Raw genomic sequence first — 27,406 nt, forward strand, 5'->3', positions numbered from 1 at the left:
TAAATTTATCATATTTGGCAAATCTTCCAGTGGTCCATGTGAAAGGGCATCAAACCTACACTAGCTATGAGCTGATGTAGATTTGGGCTACGGTTTAGGCCACTTAGGGGGCATTCACGTGGAGGAAGTTGGCGCTGATTGTGCCACGATAACTCGTGGCAGAATCAGCGCTGATAAAAAGACTCCCATTGACTTCAATGTGTTCCGCGTGGAAGACGGAACCCATTGAAATCGATGGGAGTCTTTATCAGCGCTGATTCTGCCGCGAGTTATCCCACTAAGCCCGGGGTAGGGAACCTTCGGCTCTCCAGCTGCTGTGAAACTACAACTCCCAGCATGCTCCATTCACTTCCATGGGAGTTTCAAGAACAGTAGAACAAGTATGCATGCTGGGAATTGTAGTTTTGCAACAGCTAGAGCGCCGTACGTTCCCTACCCCTGCACACTTTTTGGAGGCAGAATAGCAAAAAAAAAAAAGTTTCAGGGGCTTACACAAAAAGTTGCGTCTTTGCAATAATTTTATAGCATAAAAAGTGCAAAGGGGTTGTCCGACATATTTTTTATTTTTAAAAGGGCCATGAACATAACAAAACCATACTCACGTCTACCCTGCTCGCTTGCGGCTCCTGTGTACACATTCCATCGCGGCATTCTGCGATGGATTAGGCCCAAATGAATGGGCCGGATCCTCGCGCCGTGGCTGATTCAGCTGCGAAATCTGCGACAAGATAGGTCATCTTGCTTCTTTATTTTGCTACTAGCTAGCGGAAAAAAGAAGCGAGCAGCTCCCACTGAAGTCAATGGGAGCAGTGGATTTTGAGGTGGATTCCGCGTCAAAATCTGCTGCCAACTTGCCCCATGTGAACTAGCCCTCACAGGCATGCACTATGTCTAACGCTTCCACCAACGCCAACAGCAGGTATATATTGTATAATACAGTTGACTCTCTACTGCAATGGCTGGGATTAGTAAGGACTCCGATTCTAGCCATTTAACTCCACAGATGCCACAGTTAATAGTCACAAAAGCATAAACGTGGTAATACAGAGGTAGTGGACTCCTACTCCCATCATTCTCCCCTTGTGATATGGTCATTTGGAATCAATGGGCTGATAGGAGAGGTTTTCCTAGATTATGATATTGATGACCTATCCTTAGATCCTACACCCAGGAGCCCCATTGTGTGTTCAGGCCTCTCCCTGCTTTCCAAGCACAGCGTTATACATGGTGTAGTGGCTGTGCTAAGCATTGCAGACCCATTAACTTGAATGGGACTGCAAACAGGCTATGTGAGTGTTGGACATGAAGTCATCTGGCGTGTTAAGCAAAAGTGCTGTCAATCTTAGGGTGGGATCACACCTGCGCCCTGGTCTCCGCTTTGTGGGTTTCTGTCTTCTGCCTGAGAAACTGGCCAGGAGATGGAAACCGGGCAGTCAGTGTGCGCCCGTGAGAGTCTTCTGCCTCTCCGCGGCAAAACTGTTTTCTGTTAACCGGACACAAAGTCCTGCATGTCCGACTTTGTGTTCGGTTAAAAAAAATGGTTTTGCTGCAGAAAGGCAGAAGACGATCACGGGCGGACACTTTGCAAACCCATTCAAGTGAATGGGTTTGAAAAGTGACTGCCGATTTCCATCTCCTGTCCAGTTTCTACGGCAAAAGACGTAAACCTGTAAAACGGAGACCGGGCGCAGATGTGAACCCGCCCTAATACTAATATAGCCTGTCTCAAGGATAGGCCATCCCAAATGGTACACACCATGACGCCAAAGAAATCAATGGCCTTACCTCAGAAGTTCCTTGTACATGGATTTTGTCATTTCTAGATATGGATCTACGCTATCTTCAAACTGGCAGACGGCTCCTCCAAGACAGAGATGTTTGAAGAGGAGGAAAAGAAATTCTTCTCTATCGGATGGGCTAAATATCTCATACTTCTCAGAGTCTTCTAGAAGAAGGACCTGAAACAAAAAGCGCATTGTTCCTCTCAGGAGCGCTGCAGCCGTGGAGAGCTTCACTAGGGATCTGCCCATTTACTTCTTGGGACTCAATAGGGAGAAAGGTTTTCAGCACCTACCTTACGAAGTTCATCCGAAACAGCAAAATCTCCAACGTACTCATCGAGGCATTTTGATATATATCCGCTCTCCTTGACAATGTTCTCTTCGTGCAAGCGATCAAACAGAGACATGGACAGGTGAGTGCACGGGATTTCTCTCGCTTCAATTTTCTTCACATTGGTCCCTGCAAAAACAAGAATCATCTTTATCAGTAAAGTTGAAAAATAAGCATTTACTAACTCAAGAAAACACCAGACTTTCTACATCAGTCACTAATGGGCCTTATTCCGTCACAAACAACTTTCTACACCTGCAATGGACTAATGTGAGGCCTCCTGCACTCGCAAACAAAGGTGCACAACTGTATACTCACAGCTCCTAACGTTTGGGATGGGCTCAATTGTGATCCCGGATATATAACCCTTTAGATGTCGTAGTCAATAGCTACCACGGCATCTAAGGTGTATCGGAGGAGGCATTAGCACCCCTGAGAACAAAATTGCAGAAGTCCATGGCAGCCAGAGGCTTAATGAAGGCCCCCAGTGCCACCTTAGTGCAATCCTATCAGGTTGTGGCCCTTACATAGCAGCTGGGGGCATAATGAAGGCCGCTAGGGCTTCCTTAGTATAATCCTATTAGGCTGTGCTTCAGAAAATGATAGGCAGCATAATGCATAGTGCTACAAATGTAACGCAATGAATTTAAGAAGCGATCAGAAAATTGCAAGATAAAGTTCTATAGTGTTAAAAAAAATTCAATTAAAAAAAAAAAAAAAAAACACTACAGAAAAAAAAAAAAAAAATCACATTAACACATTAATACCTGCATCCCAAAATGTTTAAATGTATATATATATTATAAAAATGAGTTTCTGTCTGTCTGTTCTTAATGCGCGACCAAACGACAGGACCGATATTCACCAAATTTGGCACACAGATACTCCAGGTGTCCGGGAAGGTTTAAGACGAGACATCAACTTACTCGGTCACTCCACATGCACAATCCAACACGGATATTCAAACTGAGATACACACATCAGAGGATTAGATACACAGCACAGCACACAGTATCATATGCTGGAGGATTAGATATGCACCTCTGAACACAGTACCACACACTGGAGGATTACATACGCACGTCTGCACACAGTACCACATGCCGGAGGATTAGATACGCGTGTCTGCACATAGTACCACATGCCGGAGGATTAGATACGCGCGTCTGCACACAGTACCACATGCCGGAGGATTAGATATGCACGTCTGCACACAGCACCACATGCCGAGGATTAGATACACACATCTGCACACAGTACCACATGCCGGAGCATTAGATACGAACGTCTGCACACAGTTCCACATGCCGGAGGATTAGATACGCGCGTCTGCACACCGGAGGATTAGATACGCTGCTCAGCACACAGTACCACACACCAGAGCTTTACTCCAAGTTTCCATAACAACCCCGCTATTTTTCTTCACTGCTGTATGTCAACTTTAAAGTAACAGGGCGCTGTGGATGACACTGTTACACAAGTTCACAGTCACACAGCTTTACTCCAGGTATCCATAACAACCAATCGCAGGTTTTTCAATTATACCCAAACTGAGATACACATGATGCTTATGGACACACACACTAACGACATACAAAATACACCAGTGCAAAACTGGGCAATTCTTATGGGGCCAATACACAAACCAAAAATGAAATATACCCATGCGAAGCCGGGTCCTCCTGCTAGTCTTAGATGTATAAAAATAAAGTCTCTGTCTATCTGTTCTTTATGCATGGCCAAACGACTGGATCGATCTTCACCAACTTTGGCACACAGATACATCAAGTGTCCAGAAAGGTTTTGGACCGGGTATCAGCTCTCTGGGACATACCGCTCCTGATATACAGTATTCCCAAAAAATGACCTGTATTAGTCAATAGAAGCCTGCAAGTTTTTCCACTCACATTCTAACTGCCATGCACACTGTCACAAGTCCCTTATCAGCCAATAGAAGCTCGCAGGCACTTAGTCTCCACATACACACAGCTTTACTCCAGGTTTCCATAAAAACTCAGCCACTTTTCTTCACCAGCGTAGGTCAGCTATAAGGGTGGAGAGTGCTGTGGATCATACTGTAACAAAAGGTCGTATACACACAGCTTTACTCCAGGTTTCCATATCAACTGATCGCAGGTTTTTTTTTAATAAACTTCACACATATTGGGCATTGCCGCATCTGTAAGGACCCGAACAATACAACTGTAATGTTATTTTCCTGTATGCTGAACGGCATTAAAAAAAATAAAAATTCTGGAAGTGACATATTTTTTGTTTGCCAGCCACTAAGATAGCATTATAAAGTCAAAAAGACTTTCCCAAAATAGCATCAGTAAAAACTAATCTTTCCACAAAAAAATAAATCCTTGCACAAAACAATACCATTAACCCCTTCCAGCTCTGCACTGTACCATTACGTTGCGATGATTGTGTAGCTAACACTCAGCTCCTGCTAGTACGGTGCTGTAATGCTGCAGCATAGTAGTTGTGCCTGCAGCATTACTGGCATTCAGCTGAGGTCCTGGACAGATACTCCGACTCCGGCGAATACACCCCCTGGAAGCCTTCTATTTATTACAATACACTGCACAGGGGATCTGAGATCCCAGGTTCAAGTCCTCTTGTGGGACATGTAAAAAGTGAAATAAATAAATAAATAAATAAATAAAAATAAAGAAAAAAAAGTCATAAAATATGTTCAAAAAACCCCTTGGTATCAAAAATTTGGTATCGGTTTAATAGTATCGCCCTGATGAATACATTTATCAGGATATTTAAGCCGCACAGTAAAGAGCACAAAATCTATTGCATAAAAAGGCAAAATTGCAGTTTATCTGTCTTCTTTCCCAAACAGTTAGTAAAAGTTAATCAATGAGATAGATCTACCCCAAAATAGTGCTATTACACAATGCCACTTGCCCCCCCCCCCAAAAAAAAAAAAAAAAAAAAGAAGCCCAATCACATTGAGGGAAAGATTAAAAAGCTATAGGACTTGGTACGTGGTAAAGGAAGAACACAAAAAAATGGTTTGGTCCATGAGACCTAAGAAAAAAAAAAAAAAAAAAAAAAAAAGGCAAATAAAGGGTTAAACCTGGTGGGGGTCTGCCTACCACGTTATAGATCAGAAATCTATAGATCGCGTTCTGCAACAGCTAGTAAAAGGGTTTTGCAAGCAAATGATATAGATGATCTATGCACCAATCTCAGGCCAATGGGGGTTCGGACCCCTGGACCCCCCCACCCGATCTGCAGCTTTCAGCAGCCACCATACAGAAAAAAAAAAGTAGGTACCTGGATTGGGCAAGATAAAATACATCTGCCCAATCCTTACCGCTCCCGACATCGGTTGTGGGGGAGAGTCTGGAGACCCCCATACACATCACATGGTCAGCTATTTCTACGTCTAATGTCTATGGACACTTTAAGATGTAGTCGGGATAAGACTGCTACAAAATCACAAATGTCAAGAAAAAGGAAAACTGGAAATTCCTCCTAATGTTCTCATTCAATGGCTGAACTATATCTACACAACAACATATGATGGCCTGTTTTCAAAAAACCCCAAAAAATGCTGACCCATTAATAGCGACAATTTAATGATCGTCCCCAGGACTTGGCTGATAATCTTTATCTATTGTGTCTGAAAGGCTGGGTATGTCCTGGAGGAGAATTACACAGAAGGATAAGGTTTCATCACATGGGTGGGGATGGCGATTGTCAATGTGACTCATCAATCACTAGTAACACAGGATGTAGAAGGTGCGGACCTCGGCGCATCCACAAACGTGCAGGTGAAGTGACAGCTACTCCCAGCGCTGGATAATAGACTGCACAGAGAATAACAATGGCCTTAGATTTTCACGCTTAGGTGAGTGGAAATGAGTGAACCAAATTTGATTTAAAAAATTTGGGACTCATCCCAATCACAAAACTTTTGGGGTTAGTTATCTACAAATCACTATTCGTATCCGCCTCAAAATCCTGACCAAATAGAGGGCTCCCATCGAAAAAAGAAGCGACGTGCTCATTCCTTCAGGCGGATTTGCCTCACGACATCTACCTGAAGACACTCCCTCCTCCCGACTAGGCTCATTCATTTGGGCCTAATCCGGAGCTGAGTGCGCGACTGGATGCTGAGGCACTGCACCGGCACCCAGTCGCAGCCGCCCGTATTTTGGTCCAGAACCTGAGGCGGCCTCCACCTCAGGTTCTGGTCCAAAAAACCGCACATGAACTCAGCCTTATACTTTAACCTCATCTCACCTTGGTTCCCTCTGGGTGAATATACAACGGTCTTCTGGACTCCTGGGTAACATTACGGGTCACTAATCACAGGCCTCAAAAGTCATGTGGGGCACGATGTGAGGCTTCTTCTATGCATCATGACGTCAGTGCGCCCCAATGTCACCCAGTGGGCTAGAAGAGGCCGTTATACCACGGAAGTGTACTGCACCTGAAATACAGGACTGTCCCTCTGATCTGTGGAGGCCGCCCACAGACATAGGGCTGGATAGTCAAAATGGCAAATGAGGGAGCCTGAGAAGACTGAAGAAGTTCAGGGGGTCCACTATCCCAATTTTTAAGTGTAAGACAGGTACAGGTGAAAGGAATACAATTTGCAATATACCTGTCTTTACATGTTATCTGAGTGATTTCGTCCACACTCCGTACACAAGCAGTGTCAGTTTACAATTAAGTCTATGGAAAGAGGATGAGGGGAAGAGAAGAAGGAGCAAGACAAAGACATGAGGCCATATAAGTCATGCCTGTCAGGTGGAGGCTGGACAGTAAATCTTGATAACCTAGCTGTGTTGTGAAAACAAACCGTCTCTCTACTGCGCAGATGTTCTCTCTACTTTCAGCTGCTTTTCTCTTCCTCCCCCTCCCCTCTCCATAGATGTCTATTGTACAAATCTGATCAGTGGCAGATGGAAGCAAATAAGCGAATGATCAGGCACTAAAAAACTATATTACAGAGTTTGTTCCCTTCACTTCCAATAGGGATTTAAGAGATGGAACTTATGCACTGTGTCATTTATAGGACCGGAGGGATAGTGTATCACATATGGATTGTCTTTGGTGCTTTTTGGAATTGTTGTGACCCCCACTGAACTAGATATAACAGTTTACAAGGGGCTTCCTTTTTCCTGTTTCAATTTGAAGTAGCTCATTTCTTAAAAAAAAAAAAAAAAAAAGTCCCCCAGAAATGTACCTGGTTTGTCACTGTATCTTTCACTTCTAGGTCTAGTGTCCCTTTCAGGATTATATGGTGATGGAGGGGGAGATACAATGTGGGCAATGGACTAAAACTAGCCATATACATTACACGTATATTGGCGTCTGCCGTTTCGATAAGGATCTCCCGTATATGGAGGGGCTGAAAGGCGCACCCATGGGCGTTTGCTTCTGAAGGGCAATTTCATCAGCCATATTTCATGGCCCGCTGCAAATGTACTCCAGCAAATAAATGAATCGTAAATGTTATCTCCCGAACAAAGGATCATTTTTTATAGAAGTATTCGCTGAAATGTTTGCTATTCTTATCTATCCCTCCCTTCCCTTTAAATCTCTCATGAATTACCAAAGTAGTAAATGGATAATCCGACAGCTTTCAGTCAAAAGAGGCAGAAATTTGTGGATCACTGGAAATGTTACATTTCTTGCTGTATTTTTACTGATTTTGGTTTATTCATTTTATATTAGGCAAATCAAGAGTGTCATATGGTTCTCTGTTTCCTTGATCCCCTGAATGCTATTCTTTACATGGAAATCAAGGGAGGTTCAGGAGATTTAGCAGGGGGTCCTAATGGACTCCCCCCCCTCCCTCTGTGTCAGATTGTGTCTCCATATTTACTTTGAATTGTTATTGTGTTGCTGTTGTTTTGTCAATTGTTTGATTTTATGTTAAGAAAAATTTGTTAATAAAAATTATCTGATTAAAAAAAAAAAAAGTGTCATATGGAACAATGACAGTACAGTACAGGGATAGTGAACACAGTGATGTCACAGTACAGGGACAATACACACAGTGATGTCACAGTACAGGGATAATACACACAGTGATGTCACAGTACAGGATAATACACACAGTGATGTCACAGTACAGGGATAATACACACAGTGATGTCACAGTACAGGGATAATACACACAGTGATGTCACAGTACAGGGATAATACACACAGTGATGTCACAGTACAGGGATAATACACACAGTGATGTCACAGTACAGAGATAATACACACAGTGATGTCACAGTACAGAGAATACACACAGTGATGTCACAGTACAGGGATAATACACACAGTGATGTCACAGTACAGAGATAATACACACAGTGATGTCACAGTACAGAGAATACACACAGTGATGTCACAGTACAGGGATAATACACACAGTGATGTCACAGTACAGGGTAATACACACAGTGATGTCACAGTACAGAGATAATACACACAGTGATGTCACAGTACAGGGTAATACACACAGTGATGTCACAGTACAGGGTAATACACACAGTGATGTCACAGTACAGGGATAATACACACAGTGATGTCACAGTACAGGGATAATACACACAGTGATGTCACAGTACAGAGATAATACACACAGTGATGTCACAGTACAGAGATAATACACACAGTGATGTCACAGTACAGGGATAATACACACAGTGATGTCACAGTACAGAGATAATACACACAGTGATGTCACAGTACAGGGTAATACACACAGTGATGTCACAGTACAGGGATAATACACACAGTGATGTCACAGTACAGGGATAATACACACAGTGATGTCACAGTACAGAGATAATACACACAGTGATGTCACAGTACAGAGATAATACACACAGTGATGTCACAGTACAGGGTAATACACACAGTGATGTCACAGTACAGGGATAATACACACAGTGATGTCACAGTACAGGGATAATACACAGTGATGTCACAGTACAGAGATAATACACACAGTGATGTCACAGTACAGAGAATACACACAGTGATGTCACAGTACAGAGATAATACACACAGTGATGTCACAGTACAGGGATAATACACACAGTGATGTCACAGTACAGGGATAATACACACAGTGATGTCACAGTACAGAGATAATACACACAGTGATGTCACAGTACAGAGAATACACACAGTGATGTCACAGTACAGGGATAATACACACAGTGATGTCACAGTACAGAGATAATACACACAGTGATGTCACAGTACAGAGAATACACACAGTGATGTCACAGTACAGGGATAATACACACAGTGATGTCACAGTACAGGGTAATACACACAGTGATGTCACAGTACAGAGATAATACACACAGTGATGTCACAGTACAGGGTAATACACACAGTGATGTCACAGTACAGGGTAATACACACAGTGATGTCACAGTACAGGGATAATACACACAGTGATGTCACAGTACAGGGATAATACACACAGTGATGTCACAGTACAGAGATAATACACACAGTGATGTCACAGTACAGAGATAATACACACAGTGATGTCACAGTACAGGGATAATACACACAGTGATGTCACAGTACAGAGATAATACACACAGTGATGTCACAGTACAGGGATAATACACACAGTGATGTCACAGTACAGAGATAATACACACAGTGATGTCACAGTACAGGGATAATACACACAGTGATGTCACAGTACAGAGATAATACACACAGTGATGTCACAGTACAGAGATAATACACACAGTGATGTCACAGTACAGAGATAATACACACAGTGATGTCACAGTACAGGGTAATACACACAGTGATGTCACAGTACAGGGATAATACACACAGTGATGTCACAGTATAGGGATAATACACACAGTGATGTCACAGTACAGAGATAATACACACAGTGATGTCACAGTACAGAGATAATACACACAGTGATGTCACAGTACAGAGATAATACACACAGTGATGTCACAGTACAGAGATAATACACACAGTGATGTCACAGTACAGAGATAATACACACAGTGATGTCACAGTACAGAGATAATACACACAGTGATGTCACAGTACAGAGATAATACACACAGTGATGTCACAGTACAGGGATAATACACACAGTGATGTCACAGTACAGGGATAATACACACAGTGATGTCACAGTACAGGGATAATACACACAGTGATGTCACAGTACAGGGATAGTGAACACAGTGTCTTCTCCTGCCAGGGCTGGTTATTTAGAGCTGAGAGTGAAGTTCCAGTAAGAGGAAAAACATCCCTAAATCCATTTTCAGCTAATTTGCACAGGAATAAAACCCTGATTTTCATGAAAATGGAGCAATGTAGAATAAGAACTTCCACTAGAATCTTAATTTTAGCAAATCCAAAAGAAAAATTGGCATTAAAACACTAATCTTTATTGATATTACCATTAAAAATATTTCCCTGGGTACAAAATTTTTATAAAAATAGTCTATTTATGCACCATATATTTCTAAACACCAAGGGGTATCTAATAAGTGTCTGAGAGCCCCTCTATTCAGTGGGTGTTTAACCACATGAGGACCGCCGTACGTAAATTTACGGCCTCATGTGCTGGTACCTAAAGACCGGACTATTGCCGAAATACGTCCGGCCTTTAGGTACCTTTCTGGCGGGGGGAGGGGTGCGGGGGGGACAGGGGTTAGGTGTTACTAACACCTAACCCCTTCCTCCATAACGTCCAGTCGGAACTCAGTCCGACTGGACGTGTTAACCCTTTCGATCGCGCCGTGAAACATCACGGCGCGATCGAAAGGGATCCGCCGATAATTTAAAGTGATCGGCACCCCCCGCGGCGAGATCGAGGGGTGCCGATGTCAGTAACAGGTAGTCTGGGGTCTGGCCAGTGACCCCAGACTACCGGAGCCCCCACATACCTGGTGATCCTGCCAGGCGGTGGAGGAAGTGAGCGATGTGTCTCACTTCCTCTGCAGCTTACAGGACACGAGCAGGCTCATGTCCTGCTCGTGTCCTGTCTGCTACTGTGTAGAATCAGTTGATGCTTTCATCAAAGCATCAACTGATTCAAGTGTCCTAAAGGGACACATGAAAAAGTAAAAAAAAAGTTAAAAAAAAAATAATAAAGTGTATGAAAAAAGTAATAAAGTTCTAAAGTCCAAAAATCCCTTTTTTTCTATACAAAATGAATTATATAAAAAAAAGCACTAAAAATTAAAAAAAGCAATGCATATTTGGTATCGCCGCGTCCGTAACAACCTGTACAATAAAACTGAAATAATATTTAATGTACACGGTGAACGTCGGAAAAAAAAAACGGAAAAAACTCGCCGGAAATAATGATTTTTTGCCATCTCATCCTACAAAATATGCTATAAAAAGTGATCAAAAAGTCATATTCACCCCACAACAGTGCCAATAAAAAGCGCACATTTTCCCGCAAAAAATAAGCCCTCAACCAACACTGTCAACCGAAAAATAAAAATGTTACGTCTCAGAAGATGGCGATGCAAAAAACATTGATTTATGTCCCCATATGTGTTTTTGTTCTGCAGACTTAGTATCGCATAAAAAAATAACATAAATGAGGTATCGCCGTAACCGTACCGACCCGCAGAATAAAGGACACATGTTACTTATGCTGTACGCTGCATGGCGAAAAATTTAAAATGTAAAACTCAATGCAGGATTGATTTTTTTTTTTTTTAATCCAGCAAGAAAGAGTTAATAAAATGTAATCAGTAAGTTGTAGGCACCCAAAGATGGTGTCATTACAAAATGCATCTCATCCTGCAAACAACAAGCCCTTATATGGCCACGTCACCAGAAAAATAAAGAAAATATAGCATCTAGCAATGTCAAGGCAAAACCCCCCAAAAATCGCCAAATTATTAGAACACAACTGGCTGCGGCAGATAGGGAATATATAAGCTGTGCGAGCGAATATCAGGGGACACCCCAGATTTACAGCTTATGAGCGAAAAAACACCAGAAGTGACCCCCAAAGTGACCCCCAGAGTGACTCCCCCAATCATAGGAGCTACTGGGACATAGTAGGGAATTTGGTGTCTGCAATGTTCTCCGCACAGCTTATACATTCCCTCTTCGCCATCCGCTGTGCAGTCACGTCTGGGATACTAATACTCACTACACCCCCTGAGAAATTCTTTGAGGGGTGCAGTTTTCAAAATGGGGTCACTCCTTTGGGGAATCCACTTTTCTGGTACCTTACAGGCTCTACAAACATGACATGGCGTCCAGATACCAAACATCAAAATCTGTACTCCAAAAGCCGCATCGCGCTCCATCGCTTCTGCGCCCTGCTGTGTGCCCAAACTGCAGTTTATGACACATGTATGACACTGGTGTACCCAGGATAACGGACGTAATGTCATATGTGGGTATAAACTGATATTAGGGCACAGCTGGACGCAAAAGGGAAGAAGGGTTATTGGGTTTTTGGAGCACAGACGGTTTGGTTTTTGGATGCCATGACACTTTTGTAGATCTGAAACGCCAGTAAAGTGGAATCCCCTGATATGTGACCTTATTTTGGAAACTACACCCCTGAAGGATTTCTCCAGGGGTACAGAGAGCATTTTTAACCCCCAAGTGTTGCTATAACTTATTATCCATAAATGAATACGAAGCTGATTGTGAGAGGTGAAAATGACAATTTTTCCAGGAATACGTCATTTCAGTGCGTAATATGTTGTGCCCGCCTTGTATCAGAGATGAACGCTCTAAAAGCTGTTGTGCCCGGGATACCCGCTTACCAGTTTTTGGAGTGTCTCTGCTGACATAAGTTGGGCACAACATATCGGGCACTAAAATGGCGAATCTCTGGAAATTTTTCATTTTTAACTTCTCATTATCAGCTGTGATTTCATTTCTGGAAACTAAATAAATGCAACACTCAAGGGTTAAAAACGCTCGTTACAACACTTCATAAATCCCATCAGTGGGCTAGTGTCCAAAATGGGGTGACATGTCTGCGGATTCCACTTTATTGGCAATTCAGGGGCTTTGCAAAAGTGGCATGGTGTCCTAAAACCAAACTGTGCTCCAAAAACCAAAATAGCGCTCCTTCCCTTCTGTGCCCGGCTGTGCCCAAACAGCCATTTATACCCACATATGGCATTAAGTCCGTTATCCGGGGTACACCAGTGTCATACATGTGGGCATACACCGCTATTTGGGTACACAGCAGGGCGCAGATGTGAAGGAGCGATATGTGCTTTTGGAGTGCAGATTTAGATTCTTTGTTTTTGGACACCACGTCACATTTGCAGAGGCCCTAAAATTGTCCCTACAAAATGGGGTCACTTCTTGGTGAATTCCAGTTTACTGTCACCTGTGTAGTTTCTAAAATGGGGTCACAATGGGGGGTTTCCATTGTATTGATACTTTAGGGGCTCAGCTAATGCGACATGACACCTGAGAACTATTCCAGCCACTTCTGCTTTCTAAAAGCCAAATAGCGCTCTTTCCATTCTGAGCCCCACCGTATACCCATACAGCAGATTATGGCCACATATGGGGTATTGCCGTGTTAAGAAGAAATTGTGTAACAAACTCTGGGGGGCTTTTAATTCTTCAGCTACTTGCAAAATTAAAAATATGGCGCTAAATGGACGATTAATTGGAAAAAAAAAGTAATTTTTCATTTTTACGTCCCATTGTTAATAAAATCTGTGAATCAGCTGTGAGGCCAAAATGCTCACCAAACCCCTAGATAAATTCTATGAGGGGTGTAGTTTCCAAAATGGGGTCACTTTTAGGGGGTTTCCACTTTATTGGTACACTAGGGGCTCTGCAAATTCGACATGGCACCTGAAAAATATTCCAGCAAAATCTGCCCTTCAAAAGCCAAATAGCGCTCTTTCCATTCTGAGCCCCACCATGTTCCCATACAGTAGATTATGACCACATATGGGGCATTTCTGTGTTCAGGAGAAATTGTGTAACGAACTTTAGGGAGCTTTTTTTCCTTTATCCTCTTGTGAAAATGAAAAATTTGGGGCTAAATTGACAGTTTGTTGGAAAAAAAGTAAATTTTCATTTTCATGTCCCAATGTTAATAAAATCTGTGAAACAGCTATAGGGTCAAAATGCTCACTCTACCCTTTGATATGTTTTGTGGGGGGTGTAGTTTCCAAAATGGGGTCACTTTTAGGGGGTTTCCACTGTATTGGTTCTCTAGGGGCTCTGCAAATCAGACATGGCACCTAAAATTATTCCAGCAAAATCTGCCATCCAAAAGCCAAATAGCGCTCCTTCCATTCTGAGCCCCGCCATGTTCCCATACAGCAGAATATGGCCACATATGGGGTATTGCCGTGTTCAGGATAAATTGTTTAACAAACTTTGGGGGGCTTTTACTCCTTTAACCCCTTGTGAAAATGAAAACTTTGGGGATAAAGTGACATTTTAGTAATTTTTCTTTTACACATTCCAATGTTAGTAAAATCTGTGGAACAACTGTAGGGTCAAAATGCTGACTATACCCCTTGATGAATTCTGTGAGGGGTGTAGATTCTAAAATGGGGTCACTTTGGGGGGGTTTCCATTGTTTTGGTACGCTAAGGGCTCTGCAAATGTGACATGGTGCCTGAAAATTATTCCAGCAAAATATGCTGTTCAAACACCCAGTGTCACTCCTTCCCTTTCGTGCACTGCCGTGTGCCCAAAAATCAGTTTACACCCACATGTGGGGTATTTCTGTGCACGGGAGAAATTGTATAACAAAATGTGAGATGCATTTTCTCCTTTAACCCTTTGTGAATGTGTTAATTTTAGGTCTAAATGAATGTATTAGTGAAAAAAAATGAAATGTCTAAATTTGACCTCCATATTATTTTTATTCTTATGAAATGCTTAAAGGGTTAACAAACATCCCAAATGCTGTTTTGAATAATTTGAGGGGTGTAGTTTTGAAAATGGGGTGATTTATGGGGGTTTCTATTATATAGGCCTTTATAATTCCTTTCAGAACTGAAGTGTTCCCTAAAAAATTAGTTTGAGGAATTTTCTTGTAAATCTGGAAAATCGCTGTTACACTTGTAAGCCTTGTAACGTCCAAAATGAATTAAAAGACGATCAAAAGATGATGCCGATATAAAGCAGAGATATGGGAGATAATATTTATTCATGTATTTGGATGGTATGACTATCTGCCTGAAAAGCAGAGAATTTCACATTTTGAAAATTGCAATTTTTTCCAAATTTCCATCAAATTTGCTAGTTTTTTTTATAAATAAATACAAAAATATTGATTAGTGTTTACCACTAACGTGAAGTATAATGTGTTACGAAAAAACAATTTCAAAATCACTTGTGTAAGTTAAAGCGTCTCAAAGTTATTGCCATTTAAAGTGACACATGTCAGTTTTGAAAAAAGAGGCCCGGTCCTTAATGTACTTCTGGGCCTGGTCCTTAACCGGTTAAAACAAACAACTATAAGACATTGCCTGTAGATAGTATGGCTAAAGTCAAAGACTATTGAGTGGGTGCTAGCTCAAATCCCCAATCTATCTGTTTTGAGGATCAGTTAGATACAATTCATCTCAGGCTAATTGACTGCTGAGTTGTAATATATATGACTGCTTCTTGCTCTTAAGAATTCAAAGAAGCATAAAGTAACTTTGTATCAATATTGCCATGAGTTTGTTCATAGCAAATATATATCTAGTTATTATGCCTCTATATTGCATGTCAGCAGCACGATAGGTTAGCTGATGGCATGGTTAGGATTCAAAATAATAAGCAAATGCCTAATGAATAGGCGTCTCTACGCGTTTCCCCCCTGTTTACGGGGTTCCTCAGGAGACCTTTTGTATAAATACACCCCACGGTTTTGATGCGATACCGCGTCGGTAATGAACTCCTATTCAGCTGGGACTATCTGCAATAACATTCCCTGCAGCAGATTCTACCGTCCCCCAGCTTACTGAGTCCGCTAATCCTGCTCTAATAGCACAGCCTAGATGTTCATTAATGGCGGTTATAACCACCGTTCTCCGTGCCTTGATGGTAGGCACGGATAATTTTTACCAGCCGAAGGCAGAGCGCCGCAGCGAGTCCCTTTATACCCAGGACAAGAGGTGCGTACTTACCCGCCTTCCCGCTCGTCTCCCATGACTGAGGGCGTGTCATAGACTCCGCCCCCCCGTCAGTGATTGGTTAGCGGGCGGGACGCTCAGTAACTATGGTAATGGAGACGCTCATCTCCGTGCCCGGCCAGATGATTGCCAGCCTGCAGCGAATCGCACGTCTCCAGATCTTAACCTGTGTGTCCCTTAATGCAGTCCAGCTCTGGGTGACGCTTCAACAGCTTTAGACTAGACAGTAACACGCCGTGGTCATGAAGATGTTACATTTAAACCCTACTTTGATAGGTACCAGCCTTCTTACCCTCTTTTTCATAGATGACCCAATGTTGGACGCAAATAGAAAATATACCACATCTGCCCTGCAGTTTGTCAGGAGTGCAGGACTTCCTAGCTATTACATACAAATTTTAGTTAACCCCAAATTTGCTTATTAACTTTAAATAATTGTCCTCAACATTATCCGAAATGATATAACTTATCCAATAATCATCTTTCAGATGTTTCTAAACATGACCTGCATAACCTGAATAACTGTCAAACTCTAAAAAAAAAAAAAAAAAAAAAAAAAAAAAAGCGTCTCACATCTACTTGTGCGATTTTATCACTACAGACCCACCCTATCCTTCAGATAACCCTCACCCAATGTAATATTAGAAAAATACACACATGTCCCAGGTCACGAGGATCTTACCGCACATACAGATCAAAAATCTAAGATTAACCCTGAACGCTAGCTTGTTATAAGTGTCCATTTTTGTTATTATTAGGGGGTACCCGCCATGCATAATAGAAGATTACCGCGGTATATCGGTAAAACGATCAGATAACGCAGAACCATATCTACCATGCACTATATTATGAAAAAATACCCCTAATACTTAATGACAGGAGCATATTAAATGAAGGACGCGTATGAAATAATCTCATTCAAGCCATCCGGCTTGACACATTGTAGGCGATATGTCCATTTTGCCTCTTGTTGCAAAAGTTTGTGATCAAAATCCCCCCCACGTATGGAGGGCTTTACCAGTTCTATTCCCTGAAAGGACAGAGCCCTGAGGTCCCCATTGTGTTCCTCCCACAGGTGTCTGCTTATTGGTTGATCCTCTTTTCGATTCACATAACCAATGTGTTCCAAAATCCTACGTCTTAGTTCTCTGGAAGTCTTGCCTACATAGTTTTTATTGCAACTACAGGTTGCCAGGTAAATAACTCCTTTGCTTTTACAATTAATGTACTCCCTAATATTATAGGATTTCCCTGTCTTTGCACTTTGGAACCTAGCACCTTTTGTAACATATTGACAGGCCTTGCAACCCCCGCATTTAAACATTCCCGCAGGAATTGCTCTATCCAACCATGTACCATCTTTCTGTTGTGATCCCAAATGACTATGTACAAGGTGATCTTTAATGTTTCTGCCTCTCCTATATGTAATTGTGGGCTTCAAGGTCAGAAAAGGATTGATGTCCCTATCCAATTGCAGAACCTTCCAGTAGTTATTAATAATGTCCTTCACTTCTCTATGTTTGCTGTCAAAAGTACCGATAAGCCTAATGGACCCATCGTTCTCTTTTTTGGGTTTAGGCACTAACAGTTCACTACGGTCACATGAGGAGGCATAATCAAACGCCGTTTTGACTGTATCCAATGGATACCCTCTTTGTCCAAACCGCTTGCATAGATCCAACGCTTTCTGATTAAACTCTCCCTCCTCAGAGCAATTTCTTCTCATCCTTAAAAATTGTCCCTTAGGGATGCCTTTCTTTAGGGATTGAGGATGAAAGCTATCCCACCTCAAAAGATTGTTCGTGGAGGTGGGTTTCCGATACACCGTGGAACTCAATGTGCCCCCTTCATTAATCTTAATGTGCAGATCCAAAAAATTAATCTCTGTTGAATGTATCTCAAATGTAAACCTCAGATTAATTTCGTTATGATTTAAAGCTTCCACAAAAGACACAAATTGTGATGACGTACCTCCCCAAAAGATTAAAATGTCATCAATGTAACGGAGCCACAAAATAATGTGCTCCGTCCATTGATCCATTGTGTCCGTGAAAACTAGGCGCTCCTCCCACCAGCCCAGGAACAGGTTGGCATATGTGGGGGCCGCAGGGCTCCCCATTGCTGTTCCCCTGAGCTGGTGGAAGAAGCGCCCGTTAAAAACGAAATAATTCCTCTCCAAGATGAATCTCAAGAGGCCAAGAACAAAATCATTATGGGATGACAATTGGTTCCTTCTCTGCTCCAGAAAATACCGAACAGCCCCACACCCCAAGTCGTGGGGTATGGAGCTATATAAAGCCTCAACGTCGAGGCTTGCCACCCAGGTGCCCGGGGGTAGAACCAGATCTTCCAGCTGTCTCAGGACGTCCATCGTGTCCCGGACATAGGAAGGCAACGCAGTGACAAAGGGTCTTAAAATGATGTCAACATATGTACTGATGTTCTGCGTCACACTTCCTATGCCCGAGACTATCGGACGTCCCTTCAGCGGGTCCACCCCCTTATGCACCTTCGGGAGAGCATAAAAGGTGGCTATCTGTGGTCTTCTGGGCAACATAAACATATATTCCTGCCTACTGATTAAATCAGATTCCAAGGCTTCTGATAGCATATTGCTTAGTTCCCTAACAAAAAGATCGGTAGGATCACTATCCAAGATCCTGTATGAGTCCTCAAATTTTAGAATATCCTCACACATTTTGATATACATGGGTCTGTCCATAAGGACCACATTTCCCCCTTTGTCAGAGCTTTTTACAATCAAGTTGGTATCCATTTCAAGATCTTTAAGAGCTGTCAACTGTGTTCTTGAAAGGTTAAGATGTTCTGATCTACCGGGGGGTAACTGTTTTATCTCTTCGATTACTAGAGATTCAAATGCGTCAATATGTCCAGTATCAAAAATAGGAGGTGTCTTAGTACTTTTCGGACGTAAGTCAGTACTGGGTCTTGGGATAACCTCTCCCTGTCCCTCCCTAAAGAGATCTTCTAGGGTTTCAAGGCCAGACAGATCTTCTATGTCCACTCCCCAGTCATCACACTTCCTTTGTTTAACCAGACCCATATATTTGGCCCATCTTAATTTCCTACAGAAAAGGCTAACATCTTTTACCCATTCAAATTCACTAAATTTGTTAGTGGGAACAAAGGACAATCCCTTTGAAAGCAATAGTTGTTCATCCCTAGATAATACATGTTTCGAGAGATTAATAATTTGGGTGTCATCCAAAGTCTCATCTATCTTACTACCATGTGGGTTTCCAAATTCCAAACCCACACTGTTCCAACCATTCCTTTTTTGATGGTCTATTTTGTGGAGTCCCCTTTTCCCCTCAGAAGATATTGGGAGATGGGCGGGCCTTGGCCTAAAAAACTACTCGACCCTTCCCCGGCATTAGGAGCTCCCGATGATCTGTTTTTCCTTCTATCACTCTTGGACATAGGACCTTGCCCACCTCTCCCCCTATTTCTAGTGTTTCTATAGGGGGGTCTCTTAGGTTTCTCACTATCGGAAGTCTCATATTCAGAAGATGACAAATCTTTTTTCTCCCTTTCCTCCATAAAATGATCATAAGCTTTATTCTCTCTGAATTCAGCCAAATCTCGTTGGAATTGGAAATGCTTCCTAGTTTTTATCTGGCTCACAAACTGCTCGATATTACTCTGCAAAGATTTTTCTTTTTTATCAAAATCTGGTTCCTGAGATGTAGAATAAGAAAGGCATCTTTGGAAAGTGTAGAAGACGCCCTACAAGGTTCTGTCATTAGTTAATACCGCTTTTCCTGCTGACAGACTCCCTATAAAATATATAAAGCAATGAGCTCACCCATTGTAGTCCACTGTCCTGATGAGCCAGATAAGAATTTCAGGTGGGAAGTCACATTGGGGTCTTGGAAGAAGGCCTAGAAGCAACAGTAAAGATGGATTATTACCTGTACATTCGTTAGGTGGAAGTCTCTATCTAAAATGTGGAATTTATACAGGTCAGTTTACAGTTCTTTTCATCTAGCCTGATAAGTGCTTGATATTTAGTCAGGATGAATTACAGCATAGAAAGGATAGAAAATTTATAGAAAATCTAGAAGACGGTAGAAAATGAAATGGTAATGTAAACAGGTATACAGGTTTTTATACTATGAGGAGGCATGCGCCCTGTCAGATATGAGGTTCACCCTCTGCTTTCAATGGGGTTACGAAAATTGGCATCGATAACACCAATCATCAGAAATCTTTCTGAGAGATTTCAATTTCTGACCTAAGGACAGACAAAAATATACCAAATTGAAGTATTGTGACAAATAAATTCATAAATTTGGCACGTTGTGTACCTCCAGTGATCTTCAGTTTAGAAATGCCAGTCTTAATTCCCCCCCCCCATAGGTCTTACTAAAAGGCAGATTAGTTTATGAGGCACGTTGTGAATATGGAAATGTCATTAACATACGTTATGTCTGCTGGACACAATGTGACTGGCATCTGATAAAGTCATTTACAAGAAACGTCACAGTCTCAGGTAGTAAGCCTGCCACTAAGTACATCCGCAGATCCCGAATTAATATCACCGCCATACAATCACTTCACCTTCCCTTCACCTTGACAAGTCTGACAGCTGATCTGTGAAGAAACAGTAGGCCTGAATGTAGTATTAAAGAGAATGTGTCACCAGACAATGGCGTCATATTAAGTTAGGCTTTTATTATATTATTATTTTATTATTTATTTATTTTATTTTTATTTATTTATTTTTAGAAAAAAAAGCTTTCGGCCAGTGCATTTCTGTATAGGGTCAGTATGTAAGTATTATTTATTTCTCTTACTTATATAGCGCCATCATATTCTGCTGCGCTTTACAGTAATTGTCAACACTGTCCCATATCGGGCTCACGGTCTACGTTCCCTTATCAGTATGTTTTTGGAGTGTGGGAGGAAATCGGAGTACCCGGAGGAAACCCCTCACAGGTAGAACATACAAACTCCTTGCAGATGTGGTCATTGCCTGGATATGAACACAGGACTCCAGCGCTGCAGGGCTACAATACTAACCACTGAGCCACTGTGCTTAGGTGTCAGGAAAACCAGGCATTGATTTATATTAGACTAGCTTCTGCCCGCGACTTCGTCTGCGTGTTGTTGGCGTCGATGATCCGCCTATATTCAGCAAATTGCTGCTGTTGATGATCCGCCAGCTCCGGCGTTTCCACAGCTCTTAAGATTTCCTGTTGCTGAACTTGTTCCTCGCACTGTGCCCGTGATTGTTCCGTTATCTCAGCAGCTCGCTGGGACGCCATATAATGAGCGTGTTGTTGGCGTCGATGATCTCAGTCAGCTCTGCTTGAGGAGAACTCTGTGACTTCTGGCTTCCTTCATAGCTGTCGTTGTTTTAGAATTTTGCAACATATTAGATTTTTATATTGTGTCCTTTTTATACTCTGCACCTTAATACGTGCACATCAACAATTACAGCACCCTGCAAAAACTAACCGGGCCTGGCTGCTGAGGTGCAAACATTAAAGTCTTGATCTAATAATATAGGGCCTGCTTGCATCCCTCGCAGCTATATATCATGTGGTATTGGGTAAGTGCGGCCTATTTCTCTGATATGTTTTTGTATATTATGTCTTTATTTATTTTATTTTTTTTAGCAATACGCTTCAGGAAGTGACCTCACGTATGTTGGTCTCATGGCAATACTACAGCTCAATCCCATTAAATACCTGCACAAACCCTTTAAAGAGGACCTTTCATGGTCCGGGGCACAGGCAGTTCTATATACTGCTGCAAAGCCGACAGTGCGCTGAATTCAGCGCACTGTTGGCTTTCTCGATCTGTGCCCCGGGTAAAGAGCTAGAGGTGCCGGTACGTAGCTCTTTACAGTCAGACGGGCGTTCCTGACAGTCAGGAACGTCCTTCTCCACAGCAGCACCTATAGCGCTGTACAGTGTGAGCGGGGAGGAACGCCCCCTCCCTCTGCTCACAATCCTTGTCCATAGACGAGTATTATCAGGAGGCAAGGGGGCGTTCCTCCCCGCTCACACTGTACAGTGCTATTGGCGCTGCTTTGAAGGACATACCTGACAGACTGTCAGGAATGCCCTTCTGACTGTAAAGAGCTATGGTACCGGGACCGCTAGCTCTTTACCCAGGGCACAGATTGGGAAAGCTGATAGTGCACTGAATTGGCTTTCCAGCAGTATATAAAACTGCCTGTGCCCCGGACCATGAAAGGTCCAATTTAAGTAAGCATTAGTCACCTCAAAATCCTCCGCCACTGCTGTTCCAATGCTTACTAGGCCCCCTCACCAGTCTCTACTTCCTAATCTCACCTTGACACTAGCAAATGCCAGACCAGGAATGTCAAGCCATTTACCCGGTGTCAAGACTGGACCAGTGAGAAGTTACCAGCAGGGATCCGATAAGTGCTGGAATGGCAGTGATGTGGGATTGAGTAATGCTCATTTTATTTTTTAACCTATTATGCCCAGTGTACAAACCTGGGGAAGCCCTTTAATGAAGATTAAAATAACAAGGAAATTGTTCATTGGTAAGAAAGACTCAGTACCCAGTGGAGGATCCTTATAGTCTACTCGTATAACATACCAGAACAAAGTCATCCTTCTGATAGGACTGGAAGTATTGGTCATAGCGGAAGGCCTGGGCGCTTATTCTTCCATTCATGGACCTGATACGGAGAAGAAGTCAGCTTAGATTAATAATTGAATGACAATGTATAGTCCGTCTGTCTACAAGCTGTATGGACTGTGCTACAGTTCTCCGGGACAATGTCAAATCCAGAAGTTATTGCTTCTCTTTTGTACTTGTGGCCCCGCTGTTCAGGAGACTGTAGGCTCCTCTGTTTTTCTCAGAGGCTTCATACTTGGCCCATTGTGGTCAGTCTAGCACCACTGCCGCTTCACTCCAGCATCCAGCTGGGGTCATAATGATGGGATCCATTGCCAATTAATAACTGATAGCATTTCTATGGATTTGCCATCAAGTCAGAATCCTCCTTCCTTAAAGGGGTTGTTCAGGACAGCAAGATAATTGATAATGATGACCAGTAGCACATCAGTAGAGATCCAACACCATCACTAATAGCCATATATCCTACTAATATTATATCCTCCTACTTGTGAAAGTTTGTGTGTTTGGATGTTTGTTCCTCAATCACGCCAAAACGCCTGCATGGATTAGCCTCACAATCGGCATACACATACAGTGGAACTGGGAAGGAAACATAGGCTACTTATTATGCGGCTAAATGCCCGTACCTCGCTACCGAAGCCGCCGAATTCGCTGGGCTAAAGGACCCTTCAGCCGTTCGTCCATAGGATCTCGCGAGTGTGTGGGCGGCGCTAGATAGTAGTGTGCAGGCTCAGGAACATGGCGTCGCGATGCTCTGGGCTGCCGCCACCATGCAGCCTTGGTGTGCGCCTCCTCATTACTCAGCGTCTGCCGGTGGGGAGTGACAGTAGCAGAAATGTCGGCGGCATGTCACGGCTCCCCATACTGTGTAAGTGCGATGGGGGTAGCACCTCTGCAGCTGACAGCGTGGGAGGGGTTAATGGTATGGCGAGAGCCTGCTAAAGGAGCGGGGTTTATTGCCGGGAGACTGCTGGAGAAGGAGGGGGGGTTAATACTGGTAGACCGCTGGAGAGGAGGGGGGGAGCCTGCCGGGGGGTGCACTGGAAATCTGGGGACGCAGAAAGGTGGCTGTGAGGGGCTGCCTAGAATGCGCGAGAAGTGGGTGTCGCGCGTGCAGGTGGCTGGAGGGATTGGGGGAGCGGGGCCGCACCTGCGGATACTGCGCATATACTTAGATGTCGCAGAACCGTGACACAAGCCCAGGCGGATTATTGCCAGCACCCATTGCATACGTATACGCAGGTCGGCGCCAACAAACAACCCGCGGACACTAGTAAGATATATATTGCCGGAAGCAGCATTGCTGCTATCCAAGTGGTGGCGCTGCAGGGAAACTAAACACCCACTGCCAGTTTCCCCACAAATTATAGCTGAGTGCTGGCAGACCCAGCAGGAGGACATTTTGTGATCCACTTATTGGACACTGCTAACAAGTAGAGATAATGGAGACCCCCTTTAAGTTGGTTATACACTTCAAATAGGTTCCCCGACTCCCACATAAACATGCACACTCGGCTCGGACCATCTTGAATAACTAAGTCAATGAGGGGAAGCAAATAAGTCGCTGACAGACTGTCTGGCCGAGACTCATTTCCCTTAACCACAAAAGAGCGTTGTATTTTTAACACGTCCACTCCATATTTGTATATGGTGCGCTTTAGTCAGTGACCTGACCTTTAATATTGGTATACATTGTCCTATATACTATAGAGCTACCATAACGTAGACATTGACCCGTTTTCTATTATTTTGAGGAGGGGTAACAAAAAAGAATTTTACGAGACTCCGAGGTTTTAGCCTAGGAATTATCCAGTAGCCGTATTCTCCGTTTTAACAGGATCTCCCATTACATTACATTTTAATCTCTGCAAAACTGAGACCCGTGTGAAGTAGCTGCACTGACTCCAAGACGGGACATTCTCTAAATCCAGTCCCAAGGCTGTACAGGAAAGAGGAAAGTCAAAAATCCAGAAAGCGTCCTGCTATTTACAGCGTCTGCCCTCATACAGAGCCGGCGCTTTACTGTTATTTACTTGTCATTAGCAAGCACATAACAGGCCGATAGAAGTCAAGGAGCCTGCAAGGAACAGACAAGTCACTGTTACCTTCCAGCCGCCGCTGCCGCCAGGAGTGGCAGAATATTTCACCAAACACCTCGAACTGTACAGGACTATTAACCCATGCCATCCTGCATTTTCGTGCTCCCATATTTGAACATTTAGGCAACTTTGGCTGTGTCGCTCTGTGATCCTTCACTCATGTTAATGTATGGAATTGCACTGTGTCAATGGGAGCAGCAGATTTTGAGGCGGAGTCTGCGTTAAAATCGACTGCCAACTTGTCCCATGTGAACTAGCACTTACCCCTCTTCTTTTGGCAGGGTAATTTTTTGTTAGCGGAATACCTCTTTAACCATTATATTGGAATCCACAGGCTGCTCATGGTACGGACAGTGCTTGGTCCCCTGGATCCTCTGTTTTCAGCTCTCCGCTTTGACTAAGGCTACAAAACTCCTAGTGTACAAACAAAAGGTTACCGTGTCGCCCTGCGACCCCTTCATTCATATTAGTGATTGGAGTCACAATGTGACTCTGAGGGTGTCGTGACTGCATACCTCCCAACCGTCCCGATTTCCGCGGGACACTCACGATTTCGGTGTCCTGTCCCGTGGTCCCAGTCGACGGGAGGTATGTCCTGCGGACGCCGATGAGCTGAATACATAGGCAAAGAGGACCTTTCATGGTCCGGGGCACAGGCAGTTCTATTTACTGCTGGAAAGCTGACAGTGCGCTGAATTCAGTGCACTGTCGGTTTTCCCAATCTGTGCCCTGGGTAAAGAGCTATCAGTCCCGGTACCGTAGCTCTTCAAAGTCAGAAAGGTGTTCCTGACAGACTGTCAGGTAAGTCCTTCTCTACAGCAGCACCAATAGCGCTGTACAGTGTGAGCGGGGAGGAACGCCCCCTCCCTCTGCTCACAGTGCTCGTCCATCGACTGGTATTATCAGGAGGGGAGGGGGCGTTCCTCCCCGCTCACACTGTACAGCGCGATAGGCGCTGCTGTGCAGAAGGACGTTCCTGACAGACTGTCAGGAACGCCCTTCTGACTGTAAAGAGCTACGGTACCGGCACTGATAGCTCTTTACACGGGGCACAGATTGGGAAAGCCGACAATGCACTGAATTCAGCGCACTGTCGGCTTTCCAGCAGTATATAGAACTGCCTGTGCCCAAATCCATGAAAGGTCCTCTTTAATGCAGGAGCAGTCACAGCTCAGCTCCTGCTTTAACACTGCGCTCTGGCATTTGTAGCCGCGATGACGTCACATCGCGCCTACAACTATGTGTATGAGGGAGGTGGAACATAATGTAGGGGGCACATGACACTGGGGCAGATGAAGAGGGGGAGAATGGCATGACACTGGGGCAAATGAAGGGGGGGGGGAACGGCATGACACTGGGGCAGAGACAGGGGGACATGAAACTGTGGGCAGATGAAGGGGGGACATGAAATTGGGGGGATATGAAACTGGGGACAGAGATGGATGGGGGGGACATGAAACTGGGGACAGATATGGACGGGGGGACATGAAACTAGGGGCAGATGAAGGGTGTATCTGAAGCTAGGGGAGAGATGGAGGGGGACATATAATTTACAGGTGACTGTAGGAGGATTATACTGTGTGGGAGCACATGAAAAATGAATGAGAATGGGTGGAGTCAACATAAAGTGGGCAGAGCTTAATTTGCTGCGGCGCGCGCCACCTATTTTGTCTGTCTTTCTGCTCTTTGAAAGTTGGGAGGTATGTGACTGTGACTTCTAGTTGCAAAAAAAGTTGAACATTTGTTGCAGTGTGACACAGTGTTGGTACATCAGATCACAATGCGGCTCCATTCACTAACATGAGTCAAGGAGTCGCAGGGGGACATGGCAATCTTTGGTCAAATGGCAAAGTCAGCATGTAGCCCTAGCCTAACAGGTTAAGGTCCTGAACATAAGCCCCCCCCTAATTATTTGTACGGCACATGGGTTCCCACTGGTCACTAAAGCGTTAACCACCGCACTGCCATAACCCCAGCGCAATGCAGATCCCATGCTAGAGGCCAGCCAGCTCCCATTGTGGGCACAGACTATCCCTCACCACTTGGTCAGCAGCTCCCGCGTCTCTCGGTTCTCCAGGAAGCTGAATGTCCGGTTCGGCAGGTGATGAAACGTGAATTTAGCAGCAGCAGCAGCAGGACCAGTCACTGACTCTCCCTGCGCCATCTTCCTGCTTCACTGGCAACTTGTATTCTGCCGCGTATGTGTCTCCACGGCAACAGATTTCAGCGGGTGCGCTGGGAAAAGGCGTCCGCCCGGAAAGGTTATCGCGTTCTAAACGTTCCGCTCGCTGTGTATAATGTAGTGCTATGGTGTGCGGGGCCTCTGTGTAGGTTTAGGGTGTAGATCATGAGGAATGTCGTAAAACTTTGTTCACTGGTTATGAACCCTTTAGGGACTGTCCTGGTGAAGGGTATATTGGAACAACCATAAAAACC

General features: G+C 43.7%; 1 protein-coding gene across 1 annotated transcript in view; it reads right to left on the reverse strand.

Annotated features, from left to right (window-relative positions):
• CFAP300 (cilia and flagella associated protein 300) overlaps positions 1–27,134 on the reverse strand; it is a 43,258-nt gene extending 16,124 nt beyond the window's left edge. The window contains exons 1-5 of the mRNA XM_075266149.1: positions 27,010–27,134; positions 22,827–22,908; positions 20,056–20,131; positions 2,075–2,241; positions 1,786–1,958 (exon numbers count right to left, since the gene is read on the reverse strand). Of these exons, the coding sequence (XP_075122250.1) occupies positions 1,786–1,958; positions 2,075–2,241; positions 20,056–20,131; positions 22,827–22,908; positions 27,010–27,134 (623 nt within the window). The remainder of the gene's footprint in view (positions 1–1,785; positions 1,959–2,074; positions 2,242–20,055; positions 20,132–22,826; positions 22,909–27,009) is intronic.
• Positions 27,135–27,406: the final 272 nt, after the last annotated feature.

Source organism: Leptodactylus fuscus, chromosome 2 (genome assembly GCF_031893055.1).
Source record: "Leptodactylus fuscus isolate aLepFus1 chromosome 2, aLepFus1.hap2, whole genome shotgun sequence".
NCBI lineage: Eukaryota > Metazoa > Chordata > Amphibia > Anura > Leptodactylidae > Leptodactylus > Leptodactylus fuscus.